Source organism: Cryptomeria japonica, chromosome 6 (assembly GCF_030272615.1).
Source record: "Cryptomeria japonica chromosome 6, Sugi_1.0, whole genome shotgun sequence".
In the NCBI taxonomy this organism is placed as follows: Eukaryota; Viridiplantae; Streptophyta; class Pinopsida; order Cupressales; family Cupressaceae; genus Cryptomeria; species Cryptomeria japonica.
In genome coordinates, this window is record NC_081410.1 from 124,261,859 (window position 1) to 124,279,787 (window position 17,929).

Sequence of the window (17,929 nt, forward strand, 5' to 3'; positions counted from 1 at the left end):
TGACCGGTATACACAAGGAGAAATGATATTCTGGCAGTGCCCTTTGCCATTATTGTCAAAGGGGGAGACAGATTCTATAGTATACTGCATACTACATGAGTGAGAATCCATTGGATCATACAAAGTGGAAGAGAGATTATGTAGTATGTCGGATACTACATGAGTTGACATCAATGCCAAAGGGGGAGATTGTTGGCATTGTGTTGTCATTGATGTCAACCGATATGGGATGCCTACTAGTATGAGAGATATATGTGCAACACTGTTAGGGAGGAGTATAGGTTGAGATATCTTTGATATCACCTTGTGTTGCAGGACACCAGTAAGGTAAGGAAGAGAGTGTCATTCAGATGGATAACCACTGGTGTCACTAGTACACATGTTAGTGCTTGACTTGTGTGGATGGAATGGTAAGGTTACCTGTACCGACACAATGTATCACCAGTAAGGAGAGTATGTCAACTGATAAGTGAAGTGTTGACAATGGGCAGGATGCTTGGATGTTGTTTGTGATGAAGAGGCAGAATGTTACCTAAATCACATCAACATCGGAGGAGAAGAATGAACAGGTCACCTGTATGTTGTAAGGTTGCAGAACAGCATGACTCCCACCGAATGAAGATGCAGTCACCATGTAAAGAGATGACTGACAGTGAATGTGCCCACACCTGATCACATGTGCATGTTTGAAGATGTGTTGCACAAACAGGGAAGTCGCAGGAGTGCATTACAGGATGCAGATGACATAGGTGTCACTCCACCGGTAAGTGGAGCTTATTTCCTATTATGCAAAATATGCATTATAGTTCTGTGAGATAAGGAAGAGGAGGTAAAGGCAAGTGTTTGAAGGCTCACATCGGATCTACTGGTGAAACAAAGGAATGCCTTGAGTGCATGAAATCAGGATTATGCACTGGACCGAAAGAGAAGGCATGTTGGGATGCATGTGTAGTTAAAGTATGTTGGGTTTGTCTCCTTGACAAACTGGTTGAAATATGGACCGAGCTGATCAAGGAGAAGGCATGGCTGAGAAGATGCAGTCAGAGGAGAATGGTAGGATTGAAGATGGAGTCTGTTGAAAGTTGATGGCATGGTGTCATCAAGAGTGTTTACAGGTAATATGGACAATGTGCAGATGCAGAAGACTTCCCACCTAATGAGGATGAGCATGCTATGGATAGACATGTCTAGCGACCGGTTGAGGTGTACCATCGGCAGTTCAGCAAAGGGCAAACATGAAGGTTAACCGGTAAAGTATGAGATACCGGCAAGGTTAGTAAACTTACAGAAAAGAAGAACCGGTTGAGTGTTTGGTCGGTGATCCTGTCGGAACCGACACACTGATCCAAGATGACAGTTGGTCGACATGGATGCCACGTGGTGTCAAGGTGGCGGACTTGCATGCAGCGGTGGATGGTGTGTGCACCAACGAGGCAGTTGCAGAGTTGGTCGACATTAATGGTAGATCCCGTAAATCATGGGATGTGTTGCAGGCTATTATAGAGGTTTGCAGCCCGAGGTCTGGAGGACAACTGAGAGCCAACTCAGAATGATTGAGGAGATCGAGGCAGCTGAAGGAAACCGCAAGACAATCTTAGTGATTGACCAAGAAGTCAGTTGACAGAGCAAAAAGCAAATTGCCAAAGATAGGTGTGATCAAGAAGGCGTGTTAATGGCGGTGATGAGAAAACAGTTGTCTTGGCGATCAGATCGGATAAGATCTGATTGGATTTGGTTTGCCTCGAGGTTGATGAGGAAACCCTAACCGCCCATGTTTTTGAATTGGCTTTTGGCGGGAAAACCAGGTTATAAATAAGGAAGCCAAAATCATTGAAGGTTGTTGCTAGAGGAAGATAGAGTTGATGCGAAGTGTGTGAATGTTGCATAAGAGAGCTAGATCAATCAGAGAGAAAATAACTAAGGATAGCAATGACTGATGGTGTGAAGGTTAAATCGGTGATAGGGTTTAACAGAGGGTTAACCGGTATGGTTTGAGCAACCGGTATAGCAGCTAGAATGCATCTGAAGAGATAACCGATATGAGTTTGTACCGGCAAGTAGATAGTTGAGAAGACTGAAGAGAAGAGCAGCAAGGAGGAGATATGGTAGAGAAGAAGAAGAGCAGAGGTGAACCCGTAGAGTTTACCGGCAATGCAGCAGCAAATGAGAGCAGCAGAAGAGTGAACCGGTGTAGCAAAGAAGATGTCTCATCGGCAAAAGGAAGTTGTGTGCAGAGGTTGCAAAACTCTTTTGTAACCAGGATATTAACTTTGTTTTTTATGTTATCATTGAGATCACTGTGTTGTAGCTCGGTGCAGGGGTTGTAGCTCATTTGGGTTGTAGCCCATAAACAAGTTAGGGGTTGATGCTCCTTGGGTTGGTGCCCTAAATTAGGGGTTGATGCTCCTTGGGTTGGTGCCCTAAATCAGGGGTTGGTGCTCCTTGGATTGGTGCCGTGAATCAGGGGTTGTAACTCCTTGGGTTGCAGCCCTAGACATTCTAACCGATTTCATTGTGAGGTTGGATAGGAGCAGTAGACTTCAGTAGCATTGCTCACCGAGGTTCTTTCCATCTTGGGTTTTCCTCGTACATACTGGTGTTATGTGATGTCCCTGTGTATGAATGCATTTGTGTTTTGTCTCCTCTCTAACCGGTAAGTCTACATTCAGCTAGATCTATTATATATATGACACTTAATTTTTTTAATAAACCATAAAAAATTATAGTATGTAATATATATCATATAATATTATAATTTATAATATTGATGAAAATATATAGTAGTTTCTAATTTTAAAATATTTTAATATAAATTTTTAGGATATTTCTATTTTTTCATATGAACTTAGAAACTTGTCATAATTGAAATAATACAATATAATTTAGAAACTTAGTAAATTTAATTTTTTAGATATATTTAATAAGATTGTCATAGAAACTTGTCATAAATTATAAAATTTTAAAATTTTGACATTTATTATTAGTAAATTAGTAATTATTAATTGATTATTTAATGTTAATATATAATTGTATTAATTTAGAAACTTGATAAATTTAAGATTTTTGCATATATTACTAATTTATCATCGTTTTCTAATTCTTTATATTCTTTTTATATATATGAAATGAATAAAGAGAGGACAATGATTTTCATTTCTTTTTAAGAATCTATATTTTCGTGTGGCTTCAATCTTCTCTATTTATATTTTTTGTCAGTTAAAATTTATCTTAAAATGTCAAATGAAAGGCATTGAGATGACTAAACCCTCATCAAAAATCCATCTAACAGGTGGGGGTGGCCATCAAATTCCAGGCCTGCTAGCGACCATATTCAAATGACAGAATTCTATTGACTCAAGAAAATGGTAGTATCTTCACGGCTACTTTGGAGAGGCTTTTTAAGGAGGAGAAAACTACATTTCATGGTCTCAATAGTCACATGTTAACAAATTTGATCCATGCAACTCTCACAAAGTGCAAAAGAATTAAAAACAAAAAAATTGAGGCGAATTGTATTTCAATGAATGCATGGTCTAATGAGGAATGCAAGATGGATAGGAGAATTTTAAGAGAGTCAAATAAAAAAGAGATAGACATCAAAACTTACAAACATATTTTAAAGAAAAAGAAAGCTGATTTTATGATCACTAGGAGAGAAGAGCTAGTTTTTCTTGGCAAAAATAATCCCAAGCTTTTCTAGAAAGAGCTTTAGCCAAGAAAGAAGCAAACTGAAAATAATATCACAGCTACACAATGGTTTGATTATGCAAGGCAGCTTTATGAACATGATTTGGAGGTGGCCCCCCCACCCTTGATCAACATTACTACAAATATTTTCATCGTGCAAGAGATCAAGTTGGGTATTAAGAAGTTAGGTGTTGGCAAAGCTAAACACTTAGTAGAGCTTCCAGCAAAGTATCTCAAGTGGGGCATGAAAACGCTTGCACCTCATATTACAAAAATATTTGGCAACATCATCCTTCAAGGGTTTCCTAAAGATTGGACAACTAGTTTTGTTATACCTCTTTTAAAACGTGGTGATATTAATAACCCCCCCTCAACTATAGGACAATAATGATCAATCCTTTGTTTGCAAAATTATTTGGAAGCGTGATAGAAAATAGAATCAGCGAATGGACAGAAGAAAATCATAAATGTGCAAAAGGTCAAGTTGGTTTCAGGCACAGTTGACCACGGTATTACTTTGAGACACATCATTGAAAAAGTTTGGGAGAAAAAGGAATAAGTCTTTTGTTGCTTTGTTAATTTCAAAAAAGCTTTTGACATGATCCCTAGAGATAAGCTTTTGCACAGAATGGAGGAACTTGGTATTCCTCTTCACCTTAGGGTTGTTGTTCATAGGCTTTATGAGGAGGTTCAAATGAAAATCAGAACTTCTGCGGGCCTTTCAAATAGCTTTAGGAGTGATATTGGGGTCAAACAAGGGTGCCCTCTATCTCTTACCTTGTTTGGCTTTATATTGACAAGCTTGAAGAGTGGTTAAACATGTAGAATGGTGAGGGTATTTAGTTGGGTGAATTTGTGATAAGGTTGCTCCTTTATGTGAATGGCCTCATTTTGATTGCTAAATCTGCCTTTGGTTTGCAAGAGCATTTGTTTTATCTTGAGCATTTTTACAACATAGTGGGAATGCAAGTTAACATCAACAAGACGAAAGTCGTGGTTTTCTCAAATAGAAGAAAACAAAATTAGCATAAGTTTTACTTTGAAGGCGGCATTCTTGAAGAAGTTACAGATTACAAATACCTTGGAATTGATTTCAACAAAAATCTTAGTTGGAAAAGCTACAGGAAGAAAAGAACTTTAGGAGGTTGGAAAGCTTTTTATGCTCTTCAAAATAAATGCAGGTAGGCGGAGCTATGGGACTTGAAAACCATTCAAACTCTTTTGCCTTTTGGTGCTACCAGTTGTCCTTTATGGGTGTGAAGTTTGGGCCAGTAGTACATCAATTTCTCAATGAAGGCAAATTGAGAGAATTCAATAAACGTTTAATCACAAACAAGTTCAAAATTAACAGTATAGTACCGTATGATATCATGTTAAGTGAAACGGATGCTGCCCCTATTGAAGTAATTGCTATGGTTTGTCTCATTAGTTATTTAAAAAGAACAGAGTGAATGGGAGAAGGTAGATGGCCTACAATTGTCATTAATGACATATTGTGCAAAAGAAAGAAGACGTGGATGCAACAAAACATCAAATGGATGAAGAAATGGAACATTTATTTAAATTCATGCCCCACAAATAACAAAGAGATAAAGGCCTTCATTATGGATTGGGCTAAGAAGAAAGAAACAATATTATATCAATGAGTTCAACCCCACTTATGATCATCTTCAAAAAGTTTACATAGGAGCTGATTTATCATGGATAACTTAAATTCTTATTGTTCAGCTTAGAACCAACTCTCATCAACTTCGATGCAAGACTACACGGTGGAAAAGGTCAAAAGAGACTTGGGAAAAAAGAGTTTGCAAGTTTTGCAACTTCGAGAATGTGGAGACTGAAAAGCATTTCGTCTTAGAGTGTGATGCACTTAAAGACAGCAGGGATAAATTTGTCAATATCTTAACCACTAGCATGTGGTATAATTTATTCAGCAAGGAGTATATCGAGAAGCTAGGAGCACTCATCATCATTTTGCATAGGCAAATATCTTATCTGCAGAAGTCATTTTTGATTGGACAGGCTTTCCCATAGGCTATCCTTTAGCCTCATGGATGTTAAAATTCGTTTTTCTTTCTTTCTTTCACTTGAAGTGTGAAATAGGTATATGGATGATATCTAAAGAAGAGTGGGAAAAGAGAATACACCTATTTTACAATACATGAGCAGGTATAGGCAAAGCAATATTTTGTCATGGAATGCCCAACATACAATGAACATCCTTACTAGTAATGAAGATATTCTGAAAACGAACAATTTAAACACTTTGCTTGAGAAAACAAGTTGCACAAAACAACAAACCTATTGATCAAAATTCACAATAGAAGAGCATATCTAAAGATGAGGTTACACAAATTGTACAAGGCTTTGGTGCCCTGTTTTCTATTTTAATCTCATGGACATTATTAAAGAAAATTCATTCGTTCATTCAATCAGAGTCAAAAACCATTTACCACAAAAAATCAAACCTATCAATCAAAATTCACAATAGATGAGCATATCTAAAGAGGAGGTTACACAAATTGTACAAGGCTTTGGTGCCCTGTTTTCTATTTTAATCTCATGAACATTATTAAAAAAAAAGCATTCATTCATTCAATCAGAGTCAAAAACCATTTCCCACACAATCAAAAGAGGCAACCTTTTCCTCAATTATACTTAAATTTCATTCATACTTACATTTATCAAATCAAACCAAAAAAAAAAAAAAAATTCCATTTTCTTTTTCTGGATTGTCTTCCTAACACATTATTAAGTTGTTTTCAGCTGTATACAACTTAACACATACATAAAAAATGATTCTTTGTAATTTACTTTGCATTGTATCCAACTAGTACCTCTGCCAACTAGTTAAAACATATCTATTAATACCTTTTACCTAAATTATTTCGCGTTCCATGAATTTGAAGCATGAAAAAAAATTAAGTCAAAACAAATGTCAACAAAGACGAGGACATGAAAAATGATCAGTTTCCATTAAATTTAAAACTTGAGTTACGTAGCTACTAAAATATGTACCAAAAGTTAGCAGCAAGCTGGAAGTTTTGACAAAATACATTCGAAAAGTAGCCTGGTTCATACATTATCAAGCAGCCACCGTCATAATACGCCCATTTGACGGTTTAATATTATCTTGGGACCTTGATGATGCCTTTCTTATCGGCATCATGCTGTTGATTTGCTTTTTGCTTTTTGATTTAACTTGGGCCCCCTTGGACTTAGGTCCTGCAGTAGTATCTTCTTTCGCTTTTAACTGTTGCCCCTTGTCGCTCCCATCCTGCTGCTTCTCCTGTTCTTCCACATCAGAATTTTGTAACGGCTTCTTACCAGATTTCTTAGGCTCTTGCTTCCCATCTTTTGCTTTAGACATCTTAGACTTTTTAGACAACTTGTCATTTCCTTCAACCGATTCATTTGAAACCTCTTCTTCTTCAACCGATTCATCTGAGGCCTCTTCCTCATCTTCTGAGGATCTTTTTCGTTTCCCAGACACAGACAACTCTTGGACAGACAACTCCTGAACAGCGTCTGTATCACTGTCTGCAGCTCTCCTCTTCCCCGTTTCGAAATCAGCCGATCTAACAATATACACCTGGAAACAAAGGGAAGATGTAAATTAAGATTAGTCTGGACAATTTTAGGATGCAAACAATGAAGAAATCTTTACACTAAGCTACGAGGGAGGCTTTTAGGGCATTGCATCAAGTAAAAGTTTTGGGTCTTTACAGTACTAGCTACAGTCTGGCATTTGGGTGCTTCCTGTGGATCATAAAATTTAGTCACCAGAAAGATTATTGCACAATTAAAACCACAGCAATCACCAGAAAGATTATTACACAATTAAAACCACAGCAATTGGCCATCAACGAGATGATTGTATACGCATTTAAAAATCCAAAAAATGATCATTAAAATCATTAGACAATTTTGGTCATAAAAGAGATTATGCAAAATGAAGCTTCGAATGTTTTTACTTGACAAAGTTCTGAGATAATTGTTAATAATTGTGGGACACCCCCTTGGGTTTTGCGACAAAGAAAATCCAACCATCGATCGTCAAAGGAAATAGGTACACAAGATTGTGAAAGCTCCAGTTACTTGATAAAGAGAAACAAAATTCCAATTACTTGAGTAATTAAGTTCCAATTACTTGACAAAATGAAAAGGAAAATGAAAAGGTGTTGAGTAGTGTGATTAAGTTCCAATTACTTGACAAAATGAAAAGGAAAATGAAAAAGGTGTGGAGTAGTGTGTATCTCAGATTTACTAACCAAATCTGAGATGATGGTTGATGGCTTTTAAGATAAGAAACTATCCTGGGTTTGAACAGGCCTATTTCTGCTCAAAGGGGAACACTGATGATAGTGAATGTTAGCTTGTATTGATCTTATTTCAGATCGTCTGTACAAATGTTGACAATCTTGACAATTACAATGTTTTTTTGTCAAGCTTCTGTGTAAGATTATTAACTTGTTTGAAGAAATGACAAACATAATAAATTAATAATAAGTACAATCGATATAATTGAAGGAATCACGATAACTAGTGTAAATTTCATGTTCCCATGCCAGAACATGCAAAACCAAATGAAAAACAAAGAATTATCAGATTTGACAAAATCCATACAATAGCTACAATGGAACCTTAGTGGACAGCAGTAAACTCAGTTACACCCAAACAAAACAAAACTATCAAGACTGGAACATGTATATTTGAAAAATAAAGTTCTCCTAAATTACACAATATTTATAGTTCTAAGGAGCTGTGTTCTAAAAATGCATGAAAATCTAACAACCAGGAATCAAATATTTTTGAAGAACCATACCATAATTCTACAAATGCTTGAAAAGAGAACCAGCATTAAATAAACTGTCATAATCACAAGCTCATCTTCATTAGATTGAAACCCTCAAGGAGAGCAATAAATTAACCTCTTCCAAACAAAGTTCTTGAACCAAAATAAAAAAAGAAAAATTCTCTACACTACTTCAAACGAACAAAAAAATTTATTAGAAGTATACATTTGTGTGACCAGACTACTATACTCCTTCAAATGAATGAAAAGATTAAGTATTACTTCAGGTGTATATTTATGGACCAGACCCCTATACCACAAACGAATGAAAAGATCTAGTAAATAATATATACCTTCTATTAGTCCATAAATAAAATGGCAGGTAAATTGACTATCCCCGCTTCAAAACTAAAGTTCTTGCAACAAATAAAATAGCCTTGAATTCGAATAGATTTATACAAGAGATATATATTTCTGAGAAAGTAATTATTTGCAAATAAAATAGCCTTAAATTCAAAAAGATTTATTCAAGTGATATATTTTTCCGAGAAAGTATATATTTACAAAAGCATTGAGAGATATCCAACAAAAAAAACTACAAAGAGAGAACAAATCTAGTAAGGGATGTATAATCCTGTTGGCACCCTTCCCTATGTAACATAGTGATACTGAACAAAAGTCCTCTTATAGTGAAACAAAGTGTTACATTCAACTACATTCAAAATGCAAAGCATACACTTCCAATTCAATTAATATTACCTTAAATCTGCTTGGTGGAATCAACTGGAAAACCAAGCAGTCACCCTCAATCAAACCATGGTCAATTGAGAAACCTCTCCACCCTGCACTGAGGCCGACCTTGCCAGCAAGATAAAGAGTTTCAGTTTCATCACCAGTTTCATCCTCTAAAATCATCCTCGTATTTTGTTTCGGTAAGTGTGTTTTGCAGAAGTCAGCTGGAAGACCCTGTGCAAACCAAATTCATCAGGGGTGGGGCCTTGGAAACATAAAAAATTTATGAAGTTACAGTACAATGAAATTAAAAACCCTTCCAAACATAAAATCTTTATGAAGTTAGCGGTCATTGTTTGTTGCAAATAAATATCAACCAACGAAATTCCCCTTTCTCAATGCCTTAAGCAGATAGATGTTCTCCATGGGCACTTGATGGGGGCCTGCCCCATTTGGTACATTTTTTTTTGAAATAACTTTTAAGAAAATAAAAACTAATGAAAAAGCTGAAAGGGTGAGAATTCTCATTGCAAATCCATCAAGGTGGCATTGCCAACATGAAATCTTTATGAAGGTGACGAAAAAAATGGCCTTCAGTCTACTTGCTTGTTGCAAGCAAATATCAATCAACAAAAATGCACCTTATTCAAGGCTTTGAGTTTGAAATGTTTGTTTTGCATGGGAACTAACAGGGGCCTGCTCCATTTGGTGTATAAAATTTGGAGAAAACAGTAACTTAAGGAGAGTAATTAAAAATTTGAAAATAACTAAAAGGATGAAGATTGCCATTGCATTCAGCACATGGTATTTACTTTTTAAAATTTCAATAGCCAACCACAAAAACCATTTTTAACTTACAAATACAGTTTTTATATTTTTTTCTTACCAGCCAAAATCCACTAGAAATGTGAGAATGTAACATGGGTTTCACAAATGTTGGGTAGGTGGATCCTAAACCAGATTCAATATTGTATGCATGTTCAACTGCTTCTCGACTTGCTTCAACTGAGGCAATTGCATGCGAAAAGATTGATCTACGGCTATAGCTGCAAACAACATAGTAAATATTAACATCTACGACCCAAGATGTAACATTCAATTTGAACGTCAATACCATAAAACCAATTGTACTTACCTTTTCCGAAGATAAGGGATATCAATAGGTGCCTGCAAAATAATGAGTCAGTTTTCTGCCAGCTCTGCTAAATACAAAAGAGTAATCTACAATGTACATCATCCAAACTTCCAAATGTCATTCAGTTTTAAACTATACAAATATGCAATATCTAGATGATAAGACATATATAATTACCTGCATACTCTTTCCTTGCTATGGTTATTTAGACAAATTTTCAACATTTATATCTGATGTCATAAGAATGCCAAGCAATTTTTCTATTTTAGCAAGTTTAGAAGAAAGGAAGCTTGCGCTGAAGACTCATTCATGCTAGCCAGAAGCCTCTGGAATCCTATTACATACATTTTAGAGACCTTGGAAAATATTCAACAAAGATTTAGCTACAAGAGGTGGAGAGAAGCAAGGAGCAAAGGCTGCCACTAAATGGCAATATGCACAATCTTTTCAGCAACGCTCACTAGGTTCAGAAAGCTACATGCCAGAATTTGGGATCTTAAAAATTTAAATCTAAACAAAAAATTAATTTACAGAAGACATTTGGAGGTACTATTAGAATGGTTGCTATCTGTTAATCCATATTTGCAGGTTCTAATTGATAGAGTTTGCTGCTCCAAAAGCATTTGAGACTTGGGGAAAATCTTTGGGTTACAAATGGTAAAGATTCATGGGGATTATAGCACCCAAACTCTGACGGTGCTCACTAGTATAGAGGTCAGAGATGCCCCTAGAAGATTCGAGATTTGAGTACTGGCACTCCACAAGCATTCGAGGTTTGGAGAAAATCTTCAAGGTTCAGCCCAACGACCTTAAATCTAGCACTTTAAATCTTCGAGTGGGTACAACGGGAATCATTGTAGGACTTTAAATCTAGCACTGGATTGCTCAATGACATAGTGCTCAGAGGTTTAAACTTTAGATACTAGGATATTCATGTTTTTTAACAACTACGCACCCAAACCCTACCAGTGCTCAATGGTATAGTGGTCAGAAGAGCCCTTGGAAAATAAAAATTTTGAGTTTCGCACTCCAAAAGTATTTGAGGCTTCGAAAATCCTTGACGGCCGGCCAAACCTAGCAGGTGCAAATGGTAACGAATGGATTAACATTGGAGTTTATATCTAATACTTAAAGTGTTGAATGGCAGAGTGCTCAGACGTTTGGCATATTCATGCTGTTTAACAGCTAGACCTAATCAGAAGCTAAAGCACTCAAACCCTTCAGTGCCCAATAGCAGAGTCGTCAGAGTTGCCCTAGAAGGTCCAAAGGCTTGAATCACATGCTTTTCAGCAACTACACACGACCACAGTATATACTTAAGGAACCCAAACACTCTGTGAACGGTAGAAACTGAGCTCCAAAAGACAAGGTATCCCTCTAAGTCCATTATCAACTTTGAATACCAATGGTGCGTACACAAAAGCTAAAACTGGTATCACCAGGAAAACTCGAGTACTGGTCCCTGAGAGTAAATGTAACACCTGTACCGAGACTGGTCGGTGTGTGTAACTAGTGCCTGTAGACATACGCCATCATTAAAATGACATCTCCCCAGCTGTAACACAGTTTCCTGATGATTTATGCTATGTGCACAAAGTGTGTATACCAGTACTCTTAATAACGTAGGAGAGGAGCTTAGCAATGTGAGTACCACACCAAGAAAGAACCCAAAAACACTAGGCTCTGCACATAAGTAACCACAGAGACCAGGCACCTAATACACACTACAATGCCCTTGTTCTATGTCAGCAAACAAGTCCTCCTACAAATGAAAAATAACCTCATTTGAAGGGTAACCAATAAACAGACCCCATACCCCTGTTTCAATCAAATACCCCATTCCTACTCAAGTATAGCTCCCGGGAATGCGGAACTTATTCTAAACTGCAAAGCATTTGTCTACAGACCCTACATTGTGAAGTTAAACTAACCACATTACTTACTTCGCGGTAATCTGCAGGAGGGTTGTTGGCTACACGACTGGAGCGACGCACCACCACTGGTCCCTCCTCAGTCCTCTGCTTCCTGGGATTTGAAGACCTCTATAAAAGGAAAACACGAATTTCAAAACGAAATCCCCTCTCAAAAACAGCACTCTTGTTCACAATACCAGCATGCCAGAAAAAAGGGAAGAAAGCTTAACTTGTATTGAACCAATACAAACCTTTGCAGACTTTGTGGCCGAATTAGAGACCTGTTTTAAGCTGGTGGCAAGTCCTGTGAGATTGAGCTCCTCCATGCGCCTCTTGTTTTCTTCCAGCCGCTGCCTGCGAACCTCTTCATAATCGTTCTTAGGACCCATTTGGTTTCGCCTGCAAAGTCAATAAGCCCGCGCTTATTTGCTGCGAAAAAGAGGCGCTGATACAGAAGAAAGAAGCACAGCAACAAAATAATTACGAGTCACTAGAGTAAAAACCCCGAAAAAAAGGGGATTTTAGTGCAAGCCAGAGTCTTCGGAAGAAGATCAGCAGTGATTATGGTAAGGTGGGGTGAGATTATTTATGAAGAAAGGCGAAATGAATCATCATTCGGTCATTCATCCGCTGGTTGCACGGAAATTTGACCGTTGAAGGAATGCACAGCCAGCTCTTTGGTAAGAAAAATTTACAGTTGGTATGCTCGAAAATATTTAGAAATATAGAAATATGTACATTTTATATATTTTTAAAATAAAAACATATTTGTTTTAATATTTTGAAAATTATCAGCTGGCCGACAAGACATTTGGGAGAAGGTCTGAGTTGTTTTGGCAGACATGTTTATATGGAAATGATTTCGTTATACGAGCCCCACTAATTTTGCCATCACTTTTGTTTTGTTTTTTAATTGTTTTTTTTCTCTTTTAGGCTGCCGCCAATCCCTAGGAAAATTTTCAAAAATATAATTTTACATAAATACTTAGGGTATTTAAAATAAGTAAATAATTAATTTAGATAATATGAGTTAGGATCAATAACTAACATAAATATTGAAATTAAATGTGTGAATAAATGTAGAAATTGAATAAATGTTGGATGTTTAGTTCTAGTTTTAGTGTTGTTTTTTATTAGTAAAACAACGTTAGCTAGGGTGCTAACCTTTAACATAGTAAAAAACTACCAACTGAAAACAGCAACACCAAAAATGATGTTGGCAACAAAACAATAGCCAAGAGGCAACAAGAACCAAACCCAGCCAGATAGGCAAAGGAAAATCTATCCAACTAGAAAGGGGTAAGGGAGAAGACTTCCCCTTCTGCCTATGAGCAACCATAGTCCAAGCGATGTTGTCATCGGAACCATCAAAGGAGAGATCAATTGGAAGGGACCTCACAGGGTTACAATCGGAAGAGTAGACAGGGTGTTGCAACATAACAGCAGGAGGTTGCAAAAGAGCAATAGCGGGTTGAGACGAAACAGCACCAAAAGCAAGTTCAACAGTAGAAGATGGTTGTAGAACAGAAGAAGTTGTAATGGGGACCTCAGGAAATGAGGCCACAGAAGGATCCATAGGGGCAACAATTGTCGTGAGGGGCATGACCTCATCCTGAGAAAAATCATCCTCATGGGAGGAGTCAGCAAGAGCAGAGTCTGGAGCATTTGACTGTTAAGTGATCTACAACTTAGCATTCCTCCACCAAGTGGAAACACCTTTGTGGTGCGAAATGGAGTAGCCCGAAGCAAGATGACCCATATAGAAGCATCTCCTGCAGCGAAAGGGGAGGCCTTCAAAATTCAACAGTTGTGTCCAAGGTCTATCTCCCACCATAAGAATAACATCTCCCAAGAGAGGTGTGGAGATGTCAATATCTACAAGGATGCGGGCAAAAGTAGTGTGGTCCATTGGGGACGTAGCTTCATCGACCTTCAAGAAATGGCCAATAGAGTTCTCGATAGCCTCATAACAAGAGTGCTCCCAAAAGTGAAGAGGGAGATTGATGAGGCAGACCCAAACTAGATGCACACTAAGCAGTTTAGTGAGAGGGTTAAAGGAGGAAAACCAAGGCTTAACAAAGAGGGAGTGCACTCCCCAAGCCCACACCATGCCCAAAACCAAATCACAATCAACTAAAGATGTGAAGGAAGCAATAAAAAAACCCTTTGGCACAAGGGAAAAGCTCAATATTGTGAGCCACCAAAGGCTGCCAAGAGTCACTTACCTAGTGATGCAGGTCTAGAAGAGAAGGCCAGAGCCCTGAGAATCTGCACACAAGAGCACAACGTTGGTAGAACCCAATGTTGTCCACCAAGTCCTGTCCACAAACCACCACAGGGAAGGGGACGAACCCCCTTTGAGGGCTAGGCAGCAATTCTGGCCACACGAGCAAAGCTATGCATACCAGTAGGTTTGGGCAAACCAGCAACAACAACAACACTCAGCTGGGAAGCATCACCATGTTGGTATTATGGATGTGTTGCATTGGTTTTGTCATTGATGTCAACACTTGTCAACACTTATCCTTGTGGAGATCTTTGATTATGTTCACCGACATGTTCAGTAACTTATGCACAGTCACCAGTATCTGGTTCACTGGCAAGTTATATTGTTCACCAGCACTAAGGATGATCTATTATGATCTAGAGATTACTTGGTTATGTCAAAGACATTGTTTGGACACTTGGTTTTGGTGATTTGACTATTGGTACAATCGAGTTTGCATATTTGTTGTTACCAGCAAATAGGTCTAGGTTATGGACCGACAAGCATTATCTATTCCAAATCAGCATGACACGTTATGGAGATGATTTGTTATTGTTGTAAATGCATTGAGCCGACATCATGCATCACATATTGATTCATTTGTAATTGATTTTATTGTAATATCTTAGTGAGCTGACCTACACATTTGGTCTTAGGTTTTGGTATATATGTAAGATCTCATTTGTGAGATTATGTAGAGGAGTGTGAAAAAGGATTGTAATAAGGTATATGCGAATATAAGCATAGCTATACACACAGACATCATTTGAAGATTCAAGGAAGGTATGAGGAAGACAACCAGAGCTTAACCGGTACTGAATACAATATATGAAGATGCTATTTTGAGCAGTACATTATCATTGGATTTAATCATCCAATTGTAGTCAGTGTGACTCCCATTTTGTGATTGAGCAATGAGCTCTAGGCAGTTGGCCTTTCTGCATGTGCAGACCCCATTTGTACACACATAATATCTGCAGTAGTATCATCTGAGTGTGGGTAAGGTTTACCATCATGGTTTTTCCCCTTACAGGGTTTCCACGTACAAATAATTGTGTTATGTGTTGTGTATGTTATTTGTCTTTCTGTTTCATGCATTAAACTTTACCGCTACTGTTATTAACTACTAAACTGTCTACCGGCATTAAAGTTCGGTTTACCGGTATTATGTATTAAGTTTGGATTGTTTGGGGTTTGAAATTAATAAACAACCGATTCACCCCCCCCCCCAGTTGTCTTCGAGACCTAACAATTGGTATCAGAGCTCTGATACCAATTGTTAGGATTAATGATAGTCCCAAAGATACTGAGAGGGGGGGTGAATCAGTATCTAACCGGTTGACAGAATATTTTACCTTATTAAGTATTTTGCATTCCAAAACAGCGTACCGATAAACAAGAATTAATGCAGTAAATATGAATAGTAAAGACAGCATAGAAAGCACACCATAACACAAGATGTTTAACGAGGAAACCCGGTGTGGGAAAAACTTCGGTGGGATTTGTGACCCACAATATTCACTCACTGGTCAATGAATGGATATTACTTACAAGAGGGGCCTGCACATGCAGGAAGGCCAACTGCCTAGAGCTCACTGCTCAATTATAAATGGAAGTCTCACTGACTTACAAAATGGATTATGAGAATCCAATATAATGTACTGCTACAATTCAGCATCTGCTATGGTAGGTTCAGTACTGGTTTAAGCTCATACGATAACCATAAGCTTATACAAAATCTGCCTTAATATTCGCTCATCACTTTTATACATCCATCATTCTTATGTAAATGATTTACAAGATCACATACATATATGAGTCTATTACAATATGCCATGTCGGCTTTACAAAAAGATATTTACAATTAGATACAATAAACAAAAGTTTGTTCCTGTTGGCTAGGGTGTCGGTATACATTCTTGTCACTATCGATGAAGTGTCTGTCGGTGATTTACCAGATGAATGTCGGGTGGCTGCTTGTAGGTTGCTGGTAGGTTGCCATCAATGACAACACCATCATTTCTCATTAGAGTGTAGAATTCCAACACACCAAAGTCGGAGAGTCATTGGCAGCAGGACCCTCTGCAAGTGGTGGAGGGCACGAAACAACGACACCCAACATAGAGGAAGGAAAGTCTCAGCAAAATAGATCCCCCAGGGAGCAAGCTTCGAGTGGGGAGCACCCCCAAAAAGGTCCCAATCAGCCCCAACACTGGGGAGAGGGCAGGAAAGCAACAACATCGAAGGAGACCACTGCAGGAGCAGTTGCAGCAGAAGACCTGCACAAAGGAGAGCGGTTGGAGGAATTTGAAATTGCCTTGTGGGCAAGAGCTGCGAGAGCCATTCTAAGTTAAAATAATATTAAATTTTTAGTTTTAATGTTGTTATATTTATTCATTCATTAATGTTTATAAATTTTACAATATGTTCTTAATTTGTAACTTTATCAATAAATCATTCTTCAAGATCTTTTTTTTTTTAATGAATATGTCTGTTAGTATATATTGATTTATAAATATATTACACATATCCACAAAAAAGTATAAGGGGCACAAGGTCACCCCTCAAAGTCACACAAGCAGTGCCTAGAGAGCAAAACAAGAGTCACATGAGCAATGTCTGAAAAGAAGTAAAACAACTAAACAAAATAATAGTCAAAGAGCCAAGCACAAAAGGAAGACAACAACAAGAAACAAGTTGCTTAAGTGGTAAGAGAAATCTCGAAGGGTGACAATGGGGGATCTTGGTAATTTGGTTTACCCCATACATCAGCAAGATTTGGGGGATGTCTGGAATGGCCCATCCCTCATCATCGTTCATCTCTCCCTCTTCTTTATCTTTATTCCTCTTTGGTGAAATGGCTAGATCCAAATAAGGGAGCCGCTTAAAGGAGTCTACGTTGCCACCACCACCACTAGTTGATGACCATCCGCTATCGCCACTAGTAGACAACCATGTATCTCTCATAGGCCACCCAAAAGTAGACCATATGGGCGATGAGGGGAGAGGGGGATAGAAGTAGAGCATAATTGAATAGAACCACCCCTCCCATGAGAGTAGTGGTGAGGTGCCTAGGATCTTGGTGATCGAGTACGCCAAGTTGAGAAACTTTGATTGCAGATCTACGATCGTAAGGAGGAGAAAGACCATGGGAAGTAGAACTATATGGAGGCACCCTAGCCATATTACACGGGGCATTACCCTAGTAGAAAAAATCTCTTAAAGATAAGAAACCTCAAGGGCCAATTTATTCGCCTACACTTGAATCTGAAGCATCGCATTATTACAAATAGTAGCTTTAGTAAAAAGTGAAACAAAAGCATCAATAGAGTTGTGAGCAAAGTTAAAATAATTTCTATCTTTTCATAAAGAAAAGATAATCTCCACCCTAAAAACATACC

The 17,929-nt window shown here is 37.8% G+C and overlaps 1 protein-coding gene across 1 annotated transcript; it reads right to left on the minus strand.

Annotated features, from left to right (window-relative positions):
- Positions 1 to 6,643: 6,643 nt before the first annotated feature.
- On the minus strand, positions 6,644 to 12,957 carry LOC131029827 (B3 domain-containing protein Os06g0194400). The gene is made up of 7 exons (XM_057960477.2): positions 12,747 to 12,957; positions 12,514 to 12,661; positions 12,293 to 12,391; positions 10,350 to 10,381; positions 10,101 to 10,260; positions 9,242 to 9,448; positions 6,644 to 7,279 (listed from the first exon to the last, which is right to left on the minus strand). The coding sequence occupies exons 2-7, from the start codon at positions 12,649 to 12,651 to the stop codon at positions 6,773 to 6,775; spliced, it is 1,143 nt and encodes a 380-aa protein (XP_057816460.2). The 5' UTR covers positions 12,652 to 12,661; positions 12,747 to 12,957; the 3' UTR covers positions 6,644 to 6,772.
- Between the last annotated feature and the right edge of the window lie 4,972 nt (positions 12,958 to 17,929).

Excerpts from the sequence above, each read along its gene's own strand:
- LOC131029827 (XM_057960477.2), bottom strand. The coding sequence starts at position 12,651 with ATGGGTCCTAAGAACGATTATGAAGAGGTTCGCAGGCAGCGGCTGGAA. Across the intron at positions 12,392-12,513 it reads CGGCCACAAAGTCTGCAAAG|AGGTCTTCAAATCCCAGGAA; the intron begins GTTTGTATTGGT and ends TTCCTTTTATAG. Across the intron at positions 9,449-10,100 it reads TTTCTAGTGGATTTTGGCTG|GGTCTTCCAGCTGACTTCTG; the intron begins GTAAGAAAAAAA and ends TGGTTTGCACAG.